The sequence below is a fragment of the Rhinichthys klamathensis genome, unplaced genomic scaffold (assembly GCF_029890125.1).
Source record: "Rhinichthys klamathensis goyatoka isolate OS25496 unplaced genomic scaffold, OSU_Roscu_1.1 h1tg000739l_1, whole genome shotgun sequence".
Taxonomy (NCBI): domain Eukaryota; kingdom Metazoa; phylum Chordata; class Actinopteri; order Cypriniformes; family Leuciscidae; genus Rhinichthys; species Rhinichthys klamathensis.
The window spans coordinates 5,403-32,082 of NW_026607151.1; the positions used below are offsets into that span (position 1 = coordinate 5,403).

The window sequence follows — 26,680 nt, forward strand, 5'->3', positions numbered from 1 at the left end:
TGTGTGACACCTTGGCAATGAGACCTTTTTGTAGGCCATCCGTTGGGACTGAACCAGCTGTTATTAATGTGCACGGACAGGGGGTTGGATTGCTTTTTAATTACTAATAGTTTTAAGCTGTTGTCTTGGCTTTCCATGCCTTTTTGCACCTCCCTTTCTTCATGTGTTCAATACTTTTTCCCTGTGTCATTTCATATTATTACACATAACTTAATTTCTGAGCTTATTTGTTTTGGTTTCTTTGTATGTACTGATTCATTGTGTTGTTATCAACATCTGGTGAAAATTTCATGTCAGTAGCACCTTTGGAAATATATTTACTGAGAAAAATGGTGACGTGTTCAATACTTATTTCCCCCGCTGTAAGCTCCAAGGGTTACTTACAGTGGTACCTCAAATGCATGAGAAAAAGAAAAGACACAAACATAGAACAAATCAATGCCACCAAGTTTCACGATTTCAGTTGCCATTTTGTGTGCCATATATATATATATATATATATATATATATATATATGTATATATATCATTTTTTTTAAAATTTCGAAGTGACTTCTGCTAACAGAACATTTTTCATAATTATAACGAGTGTAATATTAGCTAATTATAATAACAATAACAATATTACAATTAAGATAACACTTGATTTTGAAAAAGAAAAAAACAAAACAAAATGAAACTAGATAAAAACAAATAATGAAAGACAATTATTATCATAGTAGTTTTGTTTTAAAAGAGCTCTATAAGTTTCTATAGTAGTCATTTATTTGTCCTTTTTCATTAAAAAAAGCTTTCCAAACTCCAATCTTGCTCACTGAGTGGGTTTTCTCTTACCTTTCAAAAGCTATCCTCCGTTGGCTTTCTGCTCAAACAGTAATGCCGTCCACATGTCTGGACACAGTGTTTGAAATAATCCATTTACCCCTGCTGTATTCACCAGAGTTTGTGTTCTGTTCTGAATCTCCTTCAATCACATTGGCAAAAAAAGCAGGGTCCTGGTAAAGTTTTTGTCTTGTACAAAACAAAGGGGACAGGCCATTGAGGGGGCCATTTTAAGGCCCATCCTTTTCCTTGTTTGGATTTGTTGTTGTGGCTTTGTGTTGCTTCAAGCAAATCGTTGTCATTGTCAGTAGGTCCACTGCTATTCCAGTTTAACTGAGGGGATTATCAGCTGTGGCGACAACCACTTTTTACACAAACATCACCTCTAGGTAAAAACAATGAAACCAAACAAAAATCTGCTATGCTTTTGACACTTGATGTTTCTCAATAATGATGATAGTAGTAGTAATGTAATGTCAACAGGAGCCTCTTTTTATTCAGTTTTCAAATCGGGTTTCGCTAAAATGTCCCCCCCCAAAAAAAACGCCTTTTCTCAGTATAGCAGCATATAGATAAACTTTTACAGTATTTTGTTTCATTGCATTACATAGTATCATCATTATTGTCTTATAATTCTGTTGATAATGGTGATTACTGATATCGACCCAATTTGGATCTCAAAGGCCTGCGGAATCAAACAGTAGTTATAATGTGAATTAAAATGACCTCTTCTCAATAACCCTGGTAGTTATAGAACAGGAAAGAGAAAACTTTTAAGACTTAAAAATCAAACACAATTTCCAGAATATCCATCCCTGTCCCTCTGTCTCCTCACGATGCCCTTAAGTCCCACAAGGGTGTACCAGTTTAAGACGCATTTTTGTTTTTATGCAGAGAAAGGAATTATCAGTGACAAAGCGCTACAACAGCAGCTGCTAATTCTTCAAAAGCCGTGGCTTCAGTCAGAAAAATGTAAAGATTCTTCATAATTTATTTCTCTGAATGAAAATATATTTATATATCATGTATACTTTCATAGTTTATATATTCTCTTAAAATTTGTATATCTTTCATTGTCTTTTTGCGCTTTAGGTTCTTGTTTGTTTTCATCTCTTCCCCTTAAATGTGACAGCCATTGAGAAAGGGGAGAAACTGAGTCCATCATCATCAAGAAACAGGCCCTCAACACAGTGCTGGTCTACTAATCCATCTTTCCTTCATTTGACCACGAACCTCTACAAAATTTGAATGATCCATTTTTGTCATCTGAGCTTTAAGGTTCTCTAAACCATTTACACACATGATCTTTCGTTCTCAGCCAGTGTCCATAAATACTTACGGTTGTTTATGTATTTCTATATACATTTCCTACCTAATGGTGCGTATGGTTTTGATTTTTGTAGCATCCTGCTTTATTGATGGAGATCTGTATATGATGGTGTACAGTTTACGCACAGATCTTTTCATCTTCTGAAATGTGTCTGTACACATGTTGATGTGCAAAGATTTTGCTTTGGCACAGATTGGTGCAAGTTTGGCACATAATTATCAATCTTGCATTATACAAAAACTGGATTTATATTGTATTGGCAAGTGTGGTTTTGTTTGCTGATGTCTGATGATCCCCTTGATACGTGCAGATCATAGTATGGCAAAGACTGTGATTTTAAACTGCGGTGTGGTTGCCTTCTTCCTTCTAGAAATTACCCCACTCTTTGCCAGCATATTTACTTTGTAGTGATTTCACAGCTGTATCTTGTATTCTTGTGTAGGCTATATTTCATACAATGCTGGGTCTGCCTTTCTCATTACTCCTGAGAACATACCCATAGGGGTTGAACAGCCAATACCTTTCATCTGTTTCTGTCTCCCTGATAGTCTTTCTCCATTTCTTATCTGTACATTTACCTTTCTCCCTTTCTCTCTTCCTCTCTTTCTCAACTTCAGATCTGGGTTTCTTGGACATTCTCCTTGGAGCCGCTCTTGAATAGTAACGGCTCAATCTGTGGGTTCTGCCCTTTACTCATCAGGCCTTTCAGTGACCCGTGGATGCCAAGGGTCGGCAGAGGCATTGAAGAAGGCATGGAACATGATGTACTACCTGCAGAGACTGGCACCTGCGTGCAAGAGATGGGGATATTCTGGGCCTGGGAGCAGGGCGAAGGGTTGTTGTTATTGTTTAGGCCTCCGCCCGAGCCTCCACCAAGGCCCAGACCCATCATGTTATTGTTGAAGTGATGGGCCTTGTAGTAATGGTTGAGATGCTCTGCTCGTGCAAGGTTTGGGAGGTTGACGATTTCAGGGTGGTGCAGTCGCAAGCTCTGTCCGCCGGACCCTCCTTGCGGTACTGTGGATCCTCCTGAGATGCCGCTGCCACGGATGCCCGTTCCCGCTCCGATTTCATCTTCGACGTTAATGATCTCGATGGCTCGTGCCGGCCCGTGGTGTTTGTGCAACTGGTGCTGCTTCCGCAGCTTGTAGAACACCACCAGCATGACAGCGGCCATGAAGGTAATTGCCACAAAGCAACCAATGATGATTTTGGTGGTCTTCATGACATCATCTAGTCCAGAGGGGTAGTTGGGCTCAGAAATGGGGATTGTGAAAGTGGGTTTGGTTGCTGTGGGAGAAGACGATGAGCCAAGGATTGAGAGAGAAGAGGCAGTAGTGGGCACAACTTTATCCCAGAGGTGCCCAGAAGGTGTCGACCCAGGAATGTGGATAATGGTCTCGTTGATGGCACGCAATGCAGATTCTTCATCCCCCGTATTCTCCACAGTTTCTACAGTGACCGTGGTGAAGTAGGTGTAGTTGACGCTAACGTCTGCTGCGGTCACATTCAGGACAGCAGTTGCCGTAGTGTTCCCAGCTGAGTTGGTCACCATGCAGGTGTATTGGCCAGTGTCACGCAGAGTTACATTGGTGAAATTCAGTGTGCCATCATGCAGCACGGAAATCCTGACCCGGTAGGAGCCATGGGTCATTAGGGTGCCATTCGGTGTGATCCAGTTCACAGAAGTCATGGAGGTACCGGTGCGACACTTGAGCTCAGCAGCCATGCCCTCTGTCACATTGAGGTCAGTGGGCGGCTCCACAATCACGGGGGCATAGCAGGTGAAATGGCTCTGGTCCAACTCTCCAATGTACTTTCCCTTTAGGTAGGGTGGTGCATGGCACCGTGCACAGCAGGTCGTGTTGCTCGGCACGGTTTCTTTCAGCCACCAGCTTAACCACAGCACATCACAGTTGCACACCCAAGGGTTGTGATTGAGATGTACTCGCTCCAGCTTCTGCAAGGGTGTGAAAAGGTCATGGGGCAAAGAGTGTAGGGAATTGTGGGATAGGTTGAGCTCCTCTAGGTTCTTGAGATCATCGAAAGCATTGCGCTCGATGACCGACATCTGAGAATGCATGAGCCATAGTTTGCGTAAAGATTCCAGGCCTTGGAAGGATCCAGGTCTGATGATTTCTAGACGGTTCCCAGACAACTCTAGCTCCTCCAGTCGCACCAGGGGAGTCAAGTTAGGGATGTCCTTCAGGCCACACATACCCAAGTTCAGGTAGCGCAAGTTGATGAGTCCAACAAAGGCTGCGTCAGATATATAATCCAGCTTTTTGAGTTCGCCTAGGTCAAGACGTCGCAGCGAGGGGACGCGGTGAAAGGCATAGCCTGGTAAGGTCTCGATTGGATTGTTTCGTAACCACAGTTCTCGCAGCTTGCTGAGGTACTCAAAGGCTTGCGATGGCACCAGTGTGAGGCGGTTGTCGAACAGTTCCAAAGTGTTGAGGTTTGGGAGGCCATTGAAAGCACCCACCTCTATCTGACGAATCTGGTTCTTGGAGAGCTGGAGGATCTCCAGGTGCCGCAAATGTTTGAATGTGTCTGATTTTATCACCTAAGTGAGAAAATTACAGGTACAAGTTTAGGATTAGAGTTATGTGTGATCAATTTGTTCCTGTGAAGGATGAACATTTTTGAAAATACAAAGTCATAGACAAAGTTTAAAAAAGTACATTCATTACTGACTGTTGTGCTTTAAAGATAAAATGTTTTGCAAGTTGTTATCATTCACTCTTAATGTTTGAAGAAAAACTGATTAAAGGGATAGTTCACCCAAAAATAAAAATTGTCATTGTTTATTCAACCTCATGTTGTTCCAAAACCGTATGCTGTTATTTTTAATCAATGACAAACAAAAGTTTTTTTTTTTTTTTTTGTTCATAGTGGCCACTTTTTCCATCTCTAGAAAGGACAAAAAAACAACAACATAAAATCATATTTAAAATTAAGCTATATGACAGCTATGTGCAAGGAACATAATAAAATTTAAGTTGCTGTTCATAGCATTTCTTCCTTTGCTGCAGCACTCAAATGTAATTTGACACATTTGAACTGGCATTTGAACAGTGTTCAGTTCTGACATGTTGTTGCACCATTTCAGAGGAGAAGATTATGAATAATAAATTAAAAACTTTGTCTTTTCTTCTCACGTCACGCACATTTATCATATGGCTTTAGGAGACTTGGAAAACAGCACATAAGTTGCATGGAATATGCTTATAGTGTTTTTTTCTGGATCCTAAGTGTCCACCAAAGCGTTTAGCCAACTGAAAACGCCAGCGCTCTTCTGAAAACGCTTGCTGTGTGTGCTTAAAGGGGTCATATAATGGTACATGCACTTTTACAAGTTGATTGTACTAAAATGTGTGTTGGCAGTGACTGCACACAACCATCATATAATGATAAAAATCCATCCAGTGTTTTTTTTTAATCTCCTTATATGTTTCCCCTGCCTCAAATCGAGCCGTCTGACCGTGTGACGTCACACTGTCGGACGCCCCCCCTCAATTGTTGATTGACAGCAGCGTTTCAACACAGACCCGCCCTGAGCGAGCTGTCATCATAGTCCGTCATTGTTGATACGCTGGAGCAGAATGGGGTCTAAGCGATTGTGATGTTCTGTTCTTGGGTGCAATAACGAACACAAAAGTCATTTTGATGTTCCTAAATCCGAAGCGCTGAAGACGCAGTGGCTGAGTTTTGTTTTGGAAGGAAATATTCCCCACCATCAACGTCAATGCTTTCATGTTTCCATGAATCATTTCTCACCAGACTGCTTTATAAACGAGGGTCAGTTTAAAGCTGGTTTTGCTAAGAAGCTGCTCCTGAAAAAAGAATCGGTACCAACTATTCGTGTTCCTGCTGAACCTCTAGAAGAAGTGAGTGTAACGTTTTATTAACCTTCATATTAATCTTTTCAAATTGCTTGCACGCTTCATGATGAATGCGGCTAAGGTTTACACTCAGGGTACATTACGGCATGTTTTCTATGTAACGTTACAACGTTCTCAATATAATTCATAATCCCACGTTTATAATGAACAACGCGTTATGGTTATTGTGTTATTACATACTGTGTACGCAGGTGTTAAAGTTAACGTCGTAACACTACACTAAGCTTACTTTTGTAGATAACGGTGTCTGTTACTGATTAAGTTATGTCAAAAAATCAAACTGATAGGGTTGCACAGATGTGTCCTCAGAGACTCCCGCTGCCATTCATTCTCCAAAATATACCCTCAACTGTTGTCAAGGCAACACTCCACGTGTGTTGTGTCAAAACGCCCCATAGAACAGAGAGGCGGGTTGATAAAGCTCATTATCATTTAAAGACACATGCACTTAAATGGTGTGCTGAAAACAGAGCTGTTTTTGATCAGGTAAAATTAGTGTTTTCTTACAATACATTTAGACCCTAAAGAATCATATTAACTTGTATAAAAATGGCATTATATGACCCCTTTGAGAACGCTTTGGTGGCACAGCGGTTTTTTCAGTTTGAGATGCCATATGTGGATTATCCCCCGAACAGTTACTAGTATCTGATTTCTCAGATAGTTTGTTTCTGAATATAAAAATGTCAACACAATGCAACGTTCTTGCTCTGGCACTAGTTTTGGATGAAGAGATGTGCTTGTTGTTTGTCATAGTTGTACAAGCAGGATGTGGCGGCTGGTCGGTGTGGAATTTGTCCCCTACAGTTCAGTAATTATGAACTGTAAGACAAATCACTGCATGAGGATTCCTAAAAAACAACTCCCCTTTTCCACAGAAAAAAGCTTATAAGTTTATAAGTGACATGAGAGTGACAATGACAGAATGTTCATGTTTTGGTGAACTATCCCTTCAAAACCCAACAGAATGGCTTGCAACTGTAAATCTTAGTAATGGTGAAGAAAAAATTACTTAAAGAGTAAACAACAGTCATAACAGAATATCAACAGTCTTATTAGAATTTGCTAAAACGTAATGAAAAGACCAGAGAATATCACATCATAAACACTATGGGTTCTGAAACCATTTGTCTCTGTGCATCTGATGTAGCCAGAACTGCTTTTCTTGGGCAGCGAGAAGCTTCCTCCTGGCCTACTGCCACAATCCCCTCTGTATATAGAGCAGGGGAGGGGAGGAGGGTGTTAAACACACTGGGTTGGGGGTGTTGAAGAGGAGGGTGGAAACTGTCAGAGCTGCACTCTTGTGGTAAAATGCTATGGAAGAAAAAGAAGCCAAAGAATCTAGGATGCCTTCAGGTATTAAAACATTTTTAGATTTTTAATCATTTCAAGTGGGGCTCGAGGACACAACAAACCAAATCAGAATTTTTATGCTTAAATGGAGGCTTGATGAAAAGCATTATTGTTCCTCATTTTTAATAGGCTTGTTTTTGGTTAACACTTTCAGTGCCAGGGTTAGCCGTAAATTTGCGGTTATCTAGAGAATAAATCTAAACCTTCACACTCAAAGTAGGGTGAAGTAGTAAAAGTAGTAAACGCGCAATTGAATGCCCCTCCTCCTCTCACTGATGATGCTATGACAATACTGATGCCAATAATTGTAATGTAGCGAGGAGTTTAACAACTGCTGGAATGGAATGTGAACGCCGAGTCGGAGATTCAATGTCATCTTTGATTTCTTCCAGTAACTGTAATATTGCGTAGCTTCTTAATCTGTAACGCTTAATGATTTCGTTTTCACTCAACTGAAAAAGTGTGATTCTTGTGGCAAAAATCTTTTCAGCTCGTCTCCTTAGCCTATGTCGTCGCCTTGCTCGGATTTCTGCTGCCATTTCACCAGGAAGCATATGCCATGAAACCCGCTTCCTAAGTTACACCTGCTTTTAAGAGGCGGAGAATTTTCAGCGCAAAAAAGAGGCACGCTTTCACCGCCTTTTTCTGTACATAACGCGGAATACATAATTAGGCGCAGTTTACGCTTCCCCTCCCATCTCTTTATGTGACACTCCCACTTTCCCCTTGACCATCCCATTATTGCATATGCATGACACGAAAAGCGAATTTTGCCATTTTCAGTTCCCGCAACAGGCAGTAGTCTGCGCTTTCATCTCGGTGCGTCCCGTTCGTGCATACCTCGCCATGGTTTTATGCGCACTTTGCGAAACAAATACGCCTGAAGTGGGCGCAAAAGCGTTAGTACATCTGGCCCTCAGTGTTCAAGCAACATTAGTGAAACTGATACTCAATAAAGCTAAGAAACAAACAAACAAACAAACAAAGATAAACGTCCTTCCCAAAGCCTAATGGGAAAAGAATGCTGTGGTCAGTATTTACCTGTATCGAGTTCTCCTGTAAGTTGAGGTATCGTGTGTTGTTGGATATACTGTCTGGCACCTCTTCTAAGTTTCGTCTTGTACAGATCACTCGACTGGCTTGATTAGAACAACTGCACGGCGTGGGACAGGTGGAGGCGGCTCCGACTGCGTCTTGGCCTGGGAGGATGAGCCGCAACAGCAGATGAACCAATAAGAGGAGGAGGGGGGAGGGACTAGGAAGGCTGGTCACCGTGGTGATGCGCATGGCAACTGGGTCATGACCCTTCCTGTATTCCAAAGAGGATGATAGGCTGATTCCAATGGCTCTTGAATGCTGTCTCTTTAACTGTTGCAGCTTCCTCCCACAAAGGATGTCACTTCTGCATTTTTCAGTCGAAATGTTCGGTCTCCTTGGTTGGTGGCGTGTTTTGTCCTTGTTTTTTTTTTCATACAGATACAATTACATAAGTTGTGTCATCTTTGCCTTAACAGGTCCTCTAATGTGACAGGCCGCTTTGTGATGAATACATGTTTTACTGCAAAAGAGAGACAAAGAAGAAAGCCATGTTTTTTTACTCTAACAGAGTCAAATATTTAAGGTTTGCATGATAGCTAAAATGCCACATAATAATTACTTGCAATCAAATGAATGTTGAAGAAAATGAATGCATCAAGTTGACAGGGGTTAAAGGTGTTTCCTTCTCTCGTCTGGAAAACTCAACTACTGTACATTTATAATGGATTCTTGTCTCTCTGTGCATATTAATGATCCTCTTGATAGGTATTCATGTTGTGTGTACTGTAACCAACCTAAAACACCATAGAATTCAAATTTATAACATCTGTCATAAAAACACAGAGACCCATTGAAATTTTGTTTCTAATGTTTACATCTGGGAAGCATAATGTAAAGGATATTTCACAAATGTATTGCTACCTGGAGTTTGGCAGTATATATATATATATATATATATATATATATATATATATATATATATATATATATATATATATATATGCTTTAGCCCTTATGTTGTGTAAGTCATTTTGACCCGGAGAGGATATTCTTTTCTCCAAAAATGTTAGATAATGTTATCACATTGAATTAAAACTTACTGACTTTGCTCACACAGGGTATGACTACTTCTCAAAAAATTTGGGATAATTTTTTATACTTTTTTGGGGATTTTCTCCCACCTTGTTAAACTTGTGGTGTTTCCGGTCCAAAATGACCAGCCTATAGAAAAATAGCTTATAAATCTCTTGTTATGCTTTATTATCACCAAATATTGGATTCAATCTTTTTGTCAACTTTTTTTCTTTCAATTAGGAAAGGTTTTGTATTTCTTTTAGGAACTGATTGATCGTAGGTCTCATTGATCTGAACTTATGCACCGTATGTAATCCAATATTTGGTGATAATAGAGCATAACGAGATTTACAAGCAATTTTTAAAAGGCCGATCATTTTTGACCAGGAACATCAAAGGTGTTACAGGGTTTTCAACACAGCATTAGGGTTAAAAGTCTAAAGTCGACATTAAATGGAAATTCACCTTAGTTATTTTCTAAATGCATCCTATTGATCTTATTGGGAATGATTAATATATGTGTACGTTTCTTTTCTTTCTTTTTTTAACTTGCGATTTTTAATCAAATCTTCCGTCGCGTCTAAATGATTACTTTTGAATCGTGTTCATCACTTACATTAGTGTTGGTCAGACTACCGTTCTTTTAATTTAAACCATGTATTATGTTGCTAGTGATTAACATAAAAAATATAAAATCACTGAAACCACAATTTTACTCGTATTTGGCGAGTGTTAATTCTGGACCCTGGCTGTATGCAATACACAGTCTGACAGAACATATCTGGCTACACTTACTCACCTTTACCAGATGTACGTATGTGCTCAGCTCCCTTGTGCTTTTCTGCAATAATACTGCACGTGTGAACTATGGTACTAATCTTTATGTCCATACTCGCCCATAGACTTGAGGCTCATGGGGTCTTAGAGCAGCATTAACTGGTGCAATGTGCTACAGCTGATGGATTGCTAATTCGACACGAACCCCATGCAAGGGGGCTCAGCTCTCTCACTGCAGGTTATTTAGACTCCAGTAACCTTATATAAGGGTATCCAATGAGACACAGGCTATTACTAATGATGATGGCCCTAATTATCGTACTCTGACATGCATGTTCATTTAACACATGATTTTACACTCGGCGCAGTGAAAAATAAGCGAGGAAGAGAGATAGGATATGGAGTGAGAGAGAGCAGGGCAGAAGGCAGAAGGATGGAGAGATTATTAAACTGATAGATGACTGTACAGCTGCAGGGATAGAAGAGAATCATCAACACTAATAGATGAATACTGAGACAGAGAGAGAGAGATCCAAGTGAAATGTGAACGAGAGACAGACAGTAAGGAACAGATATAGAGAGAAGGAAATGTTAAGAGGATGAGATAGAGGGTGAGGAAAGAGAGGAGAGGGAGAAACATTAATATTAATAATTTCTCCCAGAGAGAGAAGCATGAGGAAGGCTTAATAGAAAGGGATGAATATGAAACAGACAGAGATAGAAAGAGGAGAACGACAACATAGGTGCATCAAAAACAACAAGAGCACACGGAAGATGGGAGAGATGCAGAGAAGACTACACAAAGGAATGAATATAAAACAGGTAGAGAGAAGAAATAACTACTCCTGTTGTGTGTGTGTGTGTGTGTGTGTGTGTGTGTGTGTGTGTGTGTGTGTGTGTGTGTGTGTGTGTGTGTGTGTGATGGGGAGTCGATAAAATTAGTTTGAACACTCAATGAAATACACAATACAGTAGTACAATGACAATACAAACACACATCTAAGCATGTCTGTATGGGTCTCGCTCACTAATAATTGCATTCAGGTATACTTATATATGTGCACTGGAAAGAGTATCAGACAAATAATGGTAACACATCTGTCCACTATATGATTATGCAGTTTAGTCAAGAGTTCACCAAAGTTAAACTTTCTAATTCTAAAATTTCTTTACATGTGCAAACATTGATTTGCATGCATATGGATGGAAGTGAAAGTCTGCACCTGTCCATACCTGTTTAGACAATCTTTTCTCTTTGCAAATGTATTCTTACATGCTCTAAAGATGCAAGATCTTTCCTAACTTATCCTAAATTTAGATTTAGAGCATGAATTAATGAATTATGATTTCTGCATGAGAATATTTGCATACTCTCTTTAATAAGCACAAACACAAGGTGATGAACCCAAGCTCAAACACACACACACACACACACACACACACACCATGCATGTACACATGCACACACACACACACACACACACACACACACACACACACACACACACACACACACACACACACACACACACACACACACACACACACACACACACACACACACACACACACACACACACACACACACACACACTCTCTCTCTCTCCAGTCAGGGGAACAAATGTGACATCCCCTGCTGCTGCTTCAGTGACCATAACCAGTGTTTTACTGTATGCATTAGCATGCCGTTATGGGCAAAAGCCATTTGTAGAGCTGTCGTGTAACAGTAAGCCATGCCCCAGGCCCTCTTCTATAAACACTGCAACTCAAGCATCACTAATACTGTCACAGCTACCTGCAGCAATACCTGCATCAGTTGTTCCCTACTGCATCTGCTGGTAACCAGGTGGGTAACCAGCACTAGCCCCAAATTTGTTTTCAGTAGCCCCGGATCTTATGTTGTGTCTCTTCCACAATTTTAGTAGAAGAAAACTACATAAATGTGGAAAATATTAATGATTAAATGAAAATGAATACTTACAAATGAAGCTGTGAAGTTGACCTGTAGTTGTTTCCTTTCAGCAGTGGTTCTCAACCAGGGGCCGGGGCCCACTACGGGCCCTCAGCAAACTTCCAAGAGGGACTCAAGATGACTTAGAAGTATTTAAATTAATAAATTAGAGTTATGTTATATAGTTCTGGAATACAGAACATAACTTCTGGAATCACAAAATGAATGGTGTTTAATTAAATATATAAAATGAATTAGCCCTGTTAATGGAAAAAAGAAAGTTTGAAAACAAGCAGCTTTGTCATAATTACAGCAGAAATATCTTAGAGTATGAATATTGTATTGGAAAATGTGGGACCTTCAAGCCAAAAAGGTTGAGAACCATTGCCTTAAGAATCTATTTCTACTAGACTTAACCCTTAATTCAATTTTGCTGATGTAACCTAATAAATGTAGGTTGATTCATAGATGTTAAAAATATTTTTGAACTGAATAAACTCAATTAACTTAGATGTTCTAATGCCACAAAGCAAACTGTTTTTGGTTGACAATTTTTTTATGTATAAAAGTTGTCCATTCAACTCAAGTATTCTGAATATGATAGTTTTATGTGAGAAAATGTAAAAACAAAACTTAATTTTGAATCTGTTGATTCATTTCACAAAACCGGTCTAAATGATTTGTTCACTTATAAGACTGATCTGGTTCTGGTTCTTCTCAGCTCCACGACTGATCCAGTCGCAGTGGTTCTCAGGTTAACAGCTCACTAGAGGAGAAGATTCCGTACAGTGATTTTAATTCAGGTCTTTTTCTCAATGACTTGAAATATTTGAAATATTACATTGGCATTTCTTAAGCATGTTAACAAGTAAAAAAATAAAAACAATGTCAGATTCATTAATGGAGCTGTCTTTCTAAATATGTGTGGACCAGGAATCCTGCTACAAATATACCCAATTAAACATTTTATTTATTTTATGGACATTTAGAGATTCATAAATATTTATAATATAACATTATACTGTTGTTTGCATAATAATGATTTCATAATACTAATGTTTTGGTGCTATATACACTTTTAGAAAACAGTTCAATGTGGGCAAAGGGGAAACATACTGTACCTGCATTCATTTGCAAGGAGGTTTAACAGCATGACTTAACCAGGTTACATCTGATGTTTAAAATGGATCATGGGCTCAGTCCCTAAAGTTTGCAGAATCTCATCACACTCGTTCGTAACGTTGCATTTTGTGAGACAAAAGAAAAAGGCAAGAGCGTTCACCAAGAAGTAATTATTAAAACATCATCCTTGAAATTACGGTCACCTTATTTTATCTATTTGTGTTGTGTCATCTTCATGCATGATTGACAAGACCCACAATTAGCTCAAAGTGCCAACTGCCAATTAAATGGCTGTAATAGGAGATAGCATCTGCTGTGATGTTGATGGGAAATGGAGTCCAAAATGACAGTGATGACAGGAAATTGAGTCAGCTGTGAGCCTGTTGGGAAATGTGGTTTGAATGGTTGGCACATGAAATGTGTTTGCAGTGTGTACACGAGTCACTTTTATCCTGTTATGGTCACTGCCCCACACACACTCGAATTCTCAACCCACATTGAGCCCTTTATCAAATGCTTTGTGTCTGTCCATTAACATGTTAAACCCCACTGATTGCCTTTATCCTCTCTTCCATTCTACTCTCTCTCTCTCTCTCTCTCTCTCTCTCTCTCTCTCTCTCTCTCTCTCTCTCTCTCTCTCTCTCTCTCTCTCTCTCTCTCTCTCTCTCTCTCTCTCTCTCTAGTAGGTGTGTAAATACGCCGCTGGCCTCTAAGCCTGATGAAAGGTTAACCTTCTGCACTAAAACATATTAACCCTTTAGCCTACGTTCTGCATCAGCATCCTGGAGGGTCTCAGCCTCATTCTCTGTTTCAAATCTTAGCACAGATTTACCATGGTTAAATGGTTAACCCGCTAAGGCACGCTCACATCAAAAAAACATTTACGGTAAGTATATTGGCACACCACACCAACGATGCACTAGCTCATTAAATGCTGGTGGATTCTGATTGGCTGTCAATGTTTTTATCATTCATCAGCAGGGAAAAATCATCCTGAAAGTGACTCCAACGATATTGTTGCTCAGCGTCGCTATTGCTATGTGTAGTAGAGCTGTGGTATAGACTATTCTCACAGAATTACAATGATTATAGTTATAATTAGCGTCCTTGGAGTGAATGGCCCTAAAAGCTCCTGCTACTGTTTTTTGTGAAGAAAAAGTACATACTTTTGAGTGTGTAGCAGAATAAGCAAGCGTTGGGTCATACTACTTCGTCAAAAATGCGTCTTTAAAGGACAGCTCTATCACTTAGTTACATGCATCGTAAGACCAAGTCTGCAAAACACTTATACATAATTTGTTCACTTAGAAATCAAAACTCAATGTTTTCAGAAAGAAATTATTTATTTTTACCCCCTTGAATTTCTGTTTAGTGTAAATATACCTAATTTGATCACTTAGAAATCAAAACTCAATGTTCTGAGAAGCAAATACATTTTTCACCCCTGAATTTTCTGTTTATTTTGTAAATACACTGAATATGCATACAAGTCAAGTCACCTTTATTTCTATAGCGCTTTACAAAATACAGAAGCAGCTTCACAATAGTAAAAAAAAATCAAATTCTGTAGTAAAGCAGCTCTAACAACAAGCCAATAGTGACATTATTCAGCTCAGCTCAAGTCAGTTCAGTGTTGATTCAGTTCAGTTCAAAAACTGTAAAGTGTTATCAATTGTGCATACATACTGTATATACAGTGTATTTGTGCACATACACTGTACATGTACGTGTGAGTGCTATGACAAACTCTACAGCACACTGAACAAGCAAAAGACACAAGATAGTGTTTTACATTTTTCATATCCGTGTGGTGTTTGACATTGTTTTACAATTGCAAACTGAGTGTAAAGAAGATAGTGTCCTTACATTTCCCTTTCGAGGTGGTAACTTCAACATTACGTCAGCGTGACGTATATGGGAACTCCTCCCTTCTCCACTTTCGTTGAAATCTTATGGGCTAACGCCAGCTGAGGACAGCTGGCCAATTGACGCGAATTATGCAAATACTGACAGGTTCGCGGGCAGTATAAAATGCATGGGCGCGACAATTACGTCAGAATCTCTTTCTTCACGCTAGAAGTTTTATCTTCACGCTAAAAGTCTTATCTTAAGTCATTGTGGAAGTTGCAATAGAGGACTATTCACCCCGTTTTCCTCTCCGCATCCGATGGCTGCTACATGCCAGATATGTGCGGGTCCCATTGACCCGCCCGACCTTCACCAGTACTGTGTCACCTGCCTGGGACTCGCCCACGCCGAGGCGCCACTCACGGACGGCACGTGCACCCACTATGCCGAGCTGCCAGTGCGCGCCCTCAGAGCCAGAAAAGCGGGCAACGGCGGGGATGTTGCCCACTGCCGCCAGCGAGCCGCTCGTGGGCCCTCCCTCGCCCGAAGACGAGTTCGACGCTGTCAGCTTTGCGGACGCAAGCTCACGCCGCGAAAAAAAATCATTTCCTTCTGAGCTGGCGGGGAAGACGACTCCATGTCGCTCTCGCCATCGGAAAAGGACTGGGGGTCTCACGGACCGCCCGACCAAGAGGGCCCTGCGGACCTCCAGGAGGAGCTCGTCTAGGTCCTCTGCAAGGCCGTCACGGAGCTGGACCTCACTTGGAACACTCCAGACGAGCCTGTGGAAAGTAAGCTGGAATCACTGCTGGACTGGTTCCTGCCGCCAGACCGCAATTGAGGAGAAGAATCCAAGAAAGTTCTTCCTGGACGTACGTGAGCACGTGGTGAAGTCGTGGGCTGCACCCCAATCAGAATGCACCCACTCCGCCACGCAGTTCATGTTCCTCTGCTGTCACCACGCACCGGTCATTTTCGCAGACGTGCTGGACTCGACGCAGAAGTCTATACGGTTATGTTGCCCTGTATTGCTCAGTGCAACTGGCTATTCTGATCTAACTGCATATATTCACAGTTGTTGTCACTAAGCCCACTGACGCTGTGTTTATGTATACTGATATGCGTTTATACGGTTATGTTGCCCTGTATTTCTCAGTGCAACTGGCTATTCTGAACTAACTGCATATTCACAGTTGTTGTCGCTACGGCCACTGACGCTGTGTTTATGTTCATACTGATATGAGTCTATACGGTTATGTTGCCCTGTATTGCTCAGTGCAACTGGTTATTTTAATCTAACTGCGTATATTCACAGTTGTTGTCACTATGGCCACTGGTGGTTTGTTTATGTATACTGATATGTGATTATGATATTATTAAATTCTGGTGTACTTAAGCTGAGCTGTCTATTAGCACTCCCAGAGGAGCAACGCTATTGGCTGTTGTTCTACAAGAGAGCGTCAGTATCCTCGTATCCCCGAACTGGCCGAATCAGCCCTGGTTCGTGGACCTGAGAGAGTTAATGGTGGCTCCCCCATGGAAAATCCCCCTCAGGAAGGATTATGCTGTCTCAGGCGGATGGCACGATATGGCACCCCAGCCCCGAGCTCTGGAACCTTCATGTGTGGCCGCTGCGGGGACCTTGAATGAGCAGGACACTCTGCATTCACGAGTATAGTCGAGGAGGCGCGCGCCCCTTCTACCAGATCGCCTCTGCGCTCTGAGATGGGGAGTTTTTCTTTTTACAAAATGGTGCCAGGACATCGATTTGACCCGGGGATCGTTCTGTGTCGGATGTTTTGCGCTTTCTACAGCTCGGAATGGAGAGCGGGACTTTGCCATCCACGCTAAGGTGTAGGTGGCCGCTATTGCTGCTGTTCGTTCCCCGGTTGACGGGCAATCGATCGGTAAGCACGCTCTGGTGATCAGATTTCTCAGGGGAGCGAGGAGATTGTGTCCTTCACGGCCGCCCTCCGTGCCGCCGTGAGATCTAGCTGTTTTTGAGAGCTCTACCTCTACCACCGTTCGAGCCCCTAGCTTCGATTGCGGTTGAGGAGCTTTCCCTGAAGACGGCCTTACTTGCTCTCACCTCAGCGAAGCGCATTGGAGACTTAACTTACATGCGTTCTCGGTGAACGACGATTGCATTTGTTTCGGACCTGGCGACTGCAGTGTCACTCTCCGGCCGAGACCAGGCTACGTTCCGAAGTCACTCAACACACCGTTTAGAGCACAGGTTGTTTCACTGCCCGCCTTTTCTGCTGAACCGTCAGCCTTGCGTGACGCCGGCGCTCAGAGCACTGTTTGCCCGGTCAGGGCTTTGCGGACATACGTGGATAGCTCGGCCGCCTTTCGTCAGTCGGACCAGCTGTTCTTGTGCTTTGGTGGATGTAATAAGGGACGTGCCGTTTCAAAACAGAGACTCTCACTAGATTGTAGATGCTATTGCGTTGGCTTACGAATGCCAGGGGAATGATTGTCCCCTTAACATCAGAGCTCATTCTACGAGGGCGATTGCTTCCTCATGGGCCTGGGCTAGAGGTATGTCTATCCAGGATTTATGTAGCTGGCTGGTTTTCTCAAAACAAATTCGCCAGGTTTTACAATCTGTAGAGTCACACGTACTTTCAGTGAGTTGGATTTTACTGAAAATGTTTTGTTATACAGCTATGCAGTAGTTACCTAGCTGCTAACTCTGTGTTATGGTTAATAAAGTTGATGCAGCTGTCACCGCAATCCCTGTCGACAATGCGTTGAACTCTCATGCTTGACTGCTTATTGTGTTGTCTGCCCTATTCAGTGCAGCCTTCAGTTCCATTGCTTTGAGATATGCACATTTTGATAAGGTCGGAGCAGGCGTCTCTGTGGTCTAGTTCCTCCTATCAGATGAGAGCGCTCTTAGCGATGCGGCTATTGGCTAGAACTGTCTTGCTTACGTTATAATAATAATAATAATTCATTACATTTATATAGCGCTTTTCTCGGCACTCAAATCTCCTCAAACACCACCAATGTGCAGCATCCACCTGGATGATGCAACGGCAGCCATATTGCGCCAGAACGTGCACCACACACCAGCTTACTGGTGGAGAGGAGACATAGTGATGAAGCCAATTGGTATATATATATATATATATATATATATATATATATATATATATATGGGGATGATTAGGAGGCCATGATGGACAGAGGCCACTGGGCAAATTTGGCCAGGATGCCAGGGTTACACCCCTACTCTTTCGAAATCCTGGGATTTTTTGTGACCACAGAGAGTCAGGGCCTCGGTTTAACGTCTCATCTGAAGGACGGTGCTCTTTGACAGTATAGTGTCCCCATTACTATACTGGGGCGTTAGGACCCACACAGACCACAGGGTGAGCACCCCCTGCTGGCCTCACTAACATCTCTTCCAGCAGCAACCTGGTTTTCTCAGGAGGTCTGCCATCCAGGTACTAACCAGGCTCAGCCCTGCTTAGCTTCATTGGGCAACCAGTCTTGGGCTACAGGGTGATAAGGCTGCTGGCTAACCACACGTTGGGTGTGGTTAGCCAGCAGCCATATCACACGTTGGGTGTGGTTTGACCCCGTTCAGGGCTTATATTCTCACGGCGGGATTTAATACAGTTCCCATATACGCCACGCTGATGTTACCGGCCTCAGACCTAGGGGAATCTGGGCAGGTACAAAGCCACAGGCTGGATAGCACTGTGGGTTGGAAAGAAGTGGAGATACAGAATTTATGTCTTTCTCAAGTGCTGGATGTTTATTTCCTGAGCAGTCCAATATCTCAATAATACTATGAGATCATAAACCGTAACTTTAGCCATTACATGGACTATATAATATAGAAATGGCCTATAACTATACTGAATACAATAAACAAACCAATATGTAAAGCATTGGAATATATCAGATAAAATACAAAAACCCATTAATAACATATTGTGAAATATAGATACCAGTCTTACTAGGGGTGTGCAAAAAAATCGATTCACATTTGATGTGATGTTTCACAATCTTTACCGATTCAGAATCGATTAATAGAATTCCAAAAATCGATTCATTTTTTTTTTTATGGCGTGCACGGGCGGAGTGGCAATCGGGTGAGTCAGGACTTTTACCGGTGGTTCGGTAGTGTTTCGAGGCTGCGCGGGCCGGTCTGATAAATAGTTACATTGCAAGTTCTTGCCGCCCGCTGGTCAAACTGTGCAGCCTCTCTGCTCAACCCGTAAATAAATGCATCGATCCGCAGATTATTTTTGAGTTCTTAATAGTCTGTAGATCTTTTGCCAAGCGTGTCAAAGGTTACGGGTTCTAAACCGCACTCGTATTGTTTTTTCTCTCTCTCATCAAAACCGAATATGTTCATCACGTTTGTGTGCATTTTATTTTGAGATCTCACCGGAACCACAACGGCGATATGAAGCGCGCGTCCGAGTGAAGACTGCGCGAGCCACAGAGAACACTGTATCCATGACACTGATAGCAGCGGACACGAGCGCTCAGCTTGATTTCAAAAACAACAGATCTCTTATTTAATAGCGAACTAAACGAATGCTCTGCTAGTTAACGGGAGATACCCGCAAATTACACCTATGAACGACTTCACTGGATCTAAACAAATCAATCTAACCATAGTTGCTACCAGTAGCGGTGGCTTTTTAAAATCTATTTAAAATTATTTCGCAAGGGTTATGACATTAGTATATTTTTAGGAAGTTCAATGTGCCCAGTCGAGTTCACATTTCAACAGTCAGCCTGGTAGATGAAGTAGTCCTTAAACCACATTTAGCATAATTGTTTGTTTGATCTGACTACAGCACTTTAAAGCTAAATGTAAAAGCTTTTTATTTAAGTTTTATTTTAAACTTGAATTAAATGTATTTGAAAGCTGGCCAAAGCTTGGCACTTTGCACTTTTTAGTTGCAAAAGTTTTTATTTTGTATGAAGACAAAGTAATATCAAACTACATTTAATTTGTTGTGTTTTTTTTTCTTTTAAATTGTGTCTACTGCAATCAATCACATAGGAAAAAGTAAACTACATTTATATACTGCAAATCGTTTTTTGAATCGAGAATCGTTTTTGAATCGAAAATCGATTTTGAATCGAATCTTGAGACAAAAAATCGGTATCGAATCGAATCGTGACATTTTCTGAATCGTGCACCCCTAAGTCTTACTGTATAATATTTCAAATATACATTGCAATACAAACAACCTTTTCATAGATCAAATACCAATACTATATTAAGATTTAAACTGTTCAAGTGACTGTGTGATAATCAATGACCAACACAACACGTCGGTCTGCCGTTTGCGTGTGTGTCTACCAGTGATGCGCAGGTTGATCCAAAATGAGCGGGTGCCTGCGGTCACCCGCGGTTACGAGTCATCCAAAAATATTTTTAATGATATTCGGGTCGCGGTCGGTCGGGTCGTTTGAAATATAAAAAATATAAATGCCAATTAAACCTTTGTAATTGATATAGTACTTGACACAATTTTCTATGAAATACGTAGGCCTAACTTATACTTTATTGACTGAATAGCTGGCGCGAAGATGACGCACGAGCTGCCTACTAATACAAGTGGGAAATCCTTATTTACCTTTTGAATGTTGAGCATTATTAACTTTTGAATAAATGCTGACGCGGGACAAAATGCCCGATTTCCCAACACGTTGAACTGAGCAATTCCATTGTACCATTTTAATAGGCTACTTAAAAACGCATATAGCTCAGTAATGTCAGTTTATGTATTTTCTGAGAGGGGGCGGGATTTTTGTTGGGAAAGTCGGGGGAGAGACGCACACTTCGATTAGACTGGATAAACACATGCAGCATCTTAATTGTTAAGAAAATGAAACGAAATAAATGAATAAATCAAGCCTTTATTACAAAACACTAGGCTATCATACAGCATTCAGAAAAAGAACAGTTTGCGCTCCTAAGGGCTTTCACACTTTTCCAAAAGCGGCCACACTCCCCCGCACCCCAAGTTCCTACGTCTATGGGCCAATGACGCTACGGTGAGCATTTACTACTTTTAAAAAATGCGGGTCAGGAAGCGGGTCGGGTACAATATTTTCTCTTCTTTTTTTTGTGGTCCGAGTTGCGGGCGGGTTAGTTGAAAACGTCGGTCGGGTGCAGGTTGTTTATACATTGACCCGTGCATCACTGGTGTCTACAGGCACGCGCACATTAAAGGTGCTCTAAGCGATGTCACGCGTTTTTTAGGCCAAAACAGTTTTTGTCACATACAGCAAACATCTCCTCACTATCCGCTGGCTGCCTGACCCCTGAACACACTGTAAAAAAACGTGGTCTCTGTAGACACCACAGGCTCCACAAACGGCAACAAAAACAAACTGCGGCAACCCGCTCCACGAAACATAACATACAGTGTTCCAGCCAATCACTGGCAAGAAGTATTTGAGGGTGGGTCTGGGGTGTTAGTGCGCGTGCACATGAAGGGGGTGTGTGAAGGAGAGAGAAGCATCAAGACAAGAGGGAAGTTTGAATAATGGCCGACAAACGACCAAAGGGACGACGTTCCGATGATCAACTTACAAAGAAGAGGGAAAAGGATAAAGTACGCGAGAAGTACCGAATTTACTTCGGTAAAGCATTCGAAAGATGGCGAGAACTCCGCCGGCAGAAGGGCTTCCAGTCCGACATTCAGGTTGCTCTGTTTTTGCTGGACAGGTGGGTAACGTTAAATTCTTTTTTTTTGTTCTAAATTGACGCTTATGTTCGCCAAACCCACACAAGGATATAATTAGCTAGAACTATGCTGTCAGCGTTAACTTTGGTGAATACAACATATGTTTGTAGCAGCTAGCGATCAATATGCATTGTAAATGATCAATCAAATTAATAGTAGGGCGACAATTTATGTGAATGATTGTTACGTAAGGGAGGGGGAGGAGACGAGATGCGGAGGAGGGAGGGTCTAGGTTTTGTTTGACAATAGTTCGAACGTCAACAAGAAGTGACGTCACCCAGGATCGCTTAGAGAACCTTTAAAGCAACACCAAGGAACTTTTCCTCTGCGGTCGCCCTACAGGTTGGAAGCGGAATTGTCCATTACCACTGTCGTAAATAATTTAGCCTACAGTCGCACGCGCACTCTCGCTGTTTATCCAGCACCGGCTTTGGAATCAACAATGGCAGACATCCCAACCTGCAAGAAGTCATTTCAGCTGGATTGTTGTAAGCTTTCGTAAGGCACACTCGCAAGGTCTCTCGCTCTCTCCCTCTCTGCCGTGCTCGCGCTATGTATGTACATAAGTGAATGGTTTCGCTAAGTGGGCCTCAAGTACCACTTTTAGTGTGTAAGCATTTTTAAAAACTATGCACAATTTTTTTTAGAAGAGTTAAAATAGCTTTGAATTAAATGTTTGCTTTTGCAAGAGATGTGTTGCATGTTGTGGGTGTGTTTTGTGTGTAGAGTTTTGATAAATGGAGCCATAGTTTCAGAAATTGTAAGCAATTTTTTAAAAACTGTAATATTATTATAAAAGCAATCTTAACTTAATTAAAATGCTAAACACAAACCAATCATCAAGATGTTTCTTTTCCCCTCTATAATATTGTTTTTATTGAAGAACATACTGTTTCTTTCACTTCCAGCTTCTCTTAATAATATATTAGTTAATATATATATATATATATATTGACTATAATATATTATTAACAGAAACTGGGAAAGTATAGGTAAACCACAATTCCTTTTTTGATGCCAGAAGTTTCAAGTTCATTTACATTTATGCATTTGGCAGACGCTTTTATAGATGCTTTTTATCGCTTTTAAAGCAACTTACATTGTATTTCAAGGTACACATTTACATTCTTATCAGTTCTTGCTTTCCCTAGGAATCAAACCCATGACCTTGGCGTTGCAAGCACCAATGCTCTACTGTTTGAGCTACAGGAAAGTAATTTACTTAGTTTATAGTTCTGTTATATAAGGGGCTTTCGGTTGAGAACCACTGCTTTAAGGCGTGAAATGAAAAAGAAAATGACACATCACCTTTAACCTCTTAATGATAATACTCAACCACGCACATATCTTACGTTTAGCACAAATACTGTACACAGCCACATAGAGCAGTTGCAGTGCACTGCTTCCTCCTGAGGGAAAGTCCAATTTTACGATTAGACACTAGTATGGATTCTGGGGCCAGCGACATGGCCTCCTTGTTTCAGCTTCTATGATATCAGCTGGAATAGAAAGGTGATGCCTCAGCGTTGCATTTAAGATCCCATCACGAACAATACACATACTGCGGCGAGAGATTTGAAGGAAAGCAGCGGAAACGTGAACATACTCTACCCCCACATGTCTGCCAGCTGATGCGGAGAAAGAAAAAAAAGCCTATTCTATTTTTACTTCAGAGTTCAGTCCAGTAACTGTGTTTATTCCTTTTAGAGGGAGATGTTTGAGGTGGCACGACGCAGACAAGGGGGGCCGCTAAAATAAAGGATTCTGCCGTGTAAGCAAAACCCCAGAGATAACCCATTCATCTGCTGTTATACAACAAAACATGTGGACCTATGATGAAAAATGGTAATTATTGGTCGGGCAGATTGCCATTGACAGATGCACTGGCACTACAACAGTGTGTATGTTGAGCTGTTATTGTTTCCCCTATAATAAAATTGTGTCAATTAATTTTAGTGGCGGTTACCGGCTAACACACTGGGTGGCTGCACTATTTCAGCTGAGACAAGAGTACTGCAGTTAAGGAAAGTGGAGTTTTTCCAAAACAAGACATCAATAAAATGTTTGTGTATCACTGAAAACAGGAAACTATATAAAATAGCCTCTGGCCTTCAGTGAGCAATAGATCTAAAAATATCTGACGATCAAGTTATCTTGGTGTGAAACGGCGAGATCAATGGTGCAAGTAACACAAAACGCTCCTGATCCTCAGCGTTGAGATGATGTTAATGAAATGTAACTAAATCCAATAACTGGGCCATACGTTCCTCACACAGAGCCGTACAGTGCGTTAACTAGGCTCAGCAGTCGGCTAAGTACCTTATCATCAGCACAGACAGTGAGCGAGCTAACATAAACTCCACACAAACTCTACAGCAGTCGTCACCATTGGGGAAAGACTCTGATTATGCAAACATTATGGGAAAAAGAAAAACCATACATACTTAAATCTCTGCTCAGCATAAGGCTGCATTTATTTTGAACAGCAGGCACTTTCTATGTCTTCGCAGGCTAAGATAGAGCGTTAATTCCAAAATAGAAGTTAGTTAAAGGCTATCAGATGGTTTTAGTATGTAATTGTAATTATGAAGACAAGATGACCCTGACATGACTTATAAAACTAATTTAACGCTATATTAATAAAGACACTGAATAGGGATCTCAGAGCACTGTCAAAGCTCTTAGACAGTGTACAAAATTAGAATTAACATTTTAAATAATAATAATAATAACACTGATTATATTAATGTTGAAGCATGCACATAAATCTTTAATTAATTATCAAATTGAGATACTGAGTCTGCAAGAATGTCTAATAATAGAGAAATGAAAAAAGCAAGGACTTGAGAACATGGACTCTTTGGTGCGAGTGGAGTTTCTAGTGGCACTTGCACATCCTCGAAACTAATCTACAGGTCAATTTTCTGACCAAAAATTACAGAGCACAAAACACCCGCAGGACTTTTTTTTTCAGATCTCCTCTTGGAGTAAATGTGCCAGATGTCCTTCACTGAGAGACAGAGAGTTCACACTGCTTGTCACTCAAGATGACTGCAAGGAACTGGCATTGTGTATGTTTGTTAATCTGATGCTTTTTAAGTTTTTATTTTGTTATTGATACCGTGTTTTACACTATTAGCATTTTTGTGTATCTAAAATGTCCCCTGAATCCTTGATGCATTGCGTAGCTGTTTATCCAGGCAACAAATGTTTCAATCCATGCATCAAAACATTCAGGTGATTATTTTTTTTTTGGGGGGGGGGGGGGGGGGGGGGGGGTTCTGTCTAAAAATATAAATAAATAAACAATCAACATTTTTACACGTTTACATCAAGCACAGTATTACTAAATACATATTTTACCCAATGTTTATAGTGTATCTATTTCTAGGAAGAATTAAGCTCTGTTGTGCTAATGTAATGTGACGCGTAGCAATATTTTATTTTTAGGCAGTCACATGGGAGTGAGGCTGACATAGTTTTTTTATTCTGTTGCTTCACTATGGGCAGCAAAAATGCATCTGTCGGTACTCAACCACAATAAGGTCTGTGTTACAACTCGTTTGAACTTTTCTGTCCATTATTTATCGATTCGGTAACCTCAAAGAGGATCTTCAGACTTTCTGCATGCGATCTTTGGTGTAAGGATTGTGTGCTCAGCTTCATTTTCATCCATCTTGTCTCCCATTATTGTTCTGGTCCTCCGTTTCAAACTGCCATGCTGAATCCAAGTAAAACAGCCTCAGAGATGCACTGAGCCAAGACTTTTACATAAATAAATGTGCTCGCTGTGCAACGTTATGACACTCACCCACTTAAAAAAGTCTGAATATCACATATCGAACCAAAAGGCTCTCTTTTTATCAAGCTGTCCGTTTATATGAAGAAGGGGAACTCAGATTTTTGAATTAAGTTGAAAAATGAAGTCCACTACCAAAATATATTTAACACTATCTAGCAGGCTTAAACTTCACAAATTTACCTAATCTTATGATTACAAACTATTTTAACTTGACAACACGCTTCCATATAAATGTAATATAAATGTCTGAAACATAAATAAATGGAATAAATTATCCATTGCCACGATTCAAGAAACATATAAAAAATCATTTAAATGCATAATAAAAAAATGATTTCAATATTTTAATTTGTACACGTCCATAATTGCAGGCTCTGTGACTCCAAACATAAAAAAAATTTAGCCATCTGCAAACAGTGCAGCCGTTTAAGCCAAGTGCAAGACTTGAACCAATGAATGAGGTGTTGACGTCACGTGCCCACACACTCCTCCACACGAGCACTCGTCCATGTTTGCACAAAGCTCGCGCAATGTCAGAGACATGACTAATAGTATGCTAACTCTCCTGCTTTGTGTTGGCTGTGTAGTGGCTGATTTATGTGTAGGCTAGGGGGAGAGAAGCCCCCCAGGTTATTGAAATATTCTATGTGGGGTTTGAGGCTGAATGTTTGTACAGGTAAATCGATGGTTGCAGTCGATACTCTACCCATGGCTAAGCGAGCCGAGGGGGGCGAGCAGGGCCTCACAGAAGCCGGCGAGACTCCTGCCCATCTCAATACAGGTCACATCACGTATCGCAGCAAATTAATCCCGACCTCCATTTTACTTTCACACTTTATTTTTACACGCTGGAGTTACGCCGCCGTCTGCCAATGACATGATCTGTGCGTGGCCGTATTCGAGTGGTCTGTGAAAGACTGCAGGGCTGAAT

The 26,680-nt window shown here is 41.0% G+C and overlaps 1 protein-coding gene across 3 annotated transcripts in view; it reads right to left on the reverse strand.

Annotated features, from left to right (window-relative positions):
• Positions 1-1,605: 1,605 nt before the first annotated feature.
• The window catches only part of lrrc4ba (leucine rich repeat containing 4Ba), a 39,453-nt gene continuing 14,378 nt past the window's right edge, over positions 1,606-26,680 (reverse strand). For 2 of the 3 annotated variants that reach the window (XR_008805750.1, XR_008805749.1), the window contains 3 exons: positions 8,451-8,967; positions 1,736-4,717; positions 1,606-1,651 (listed from right to left, as the gene is read on the reverse strand). Coding sequence is in view for 1 of the 3 variants with exons in the window: in XM_056242670.1 (XP_056098645.1) it covers positions 2,765-4,717; positions 8,451-8,696 (2,199 nt within the window). In the remaining 2 variants the exon portion in view is untranslated. Of the gene's footprint in view, positions 1,652-1,673; positions 4,718-8,450; positions 8,968-26,680 lie in introns of those variants that run through there. The other variant, XM_056242670.1, reaches the window with a different exon arrangement.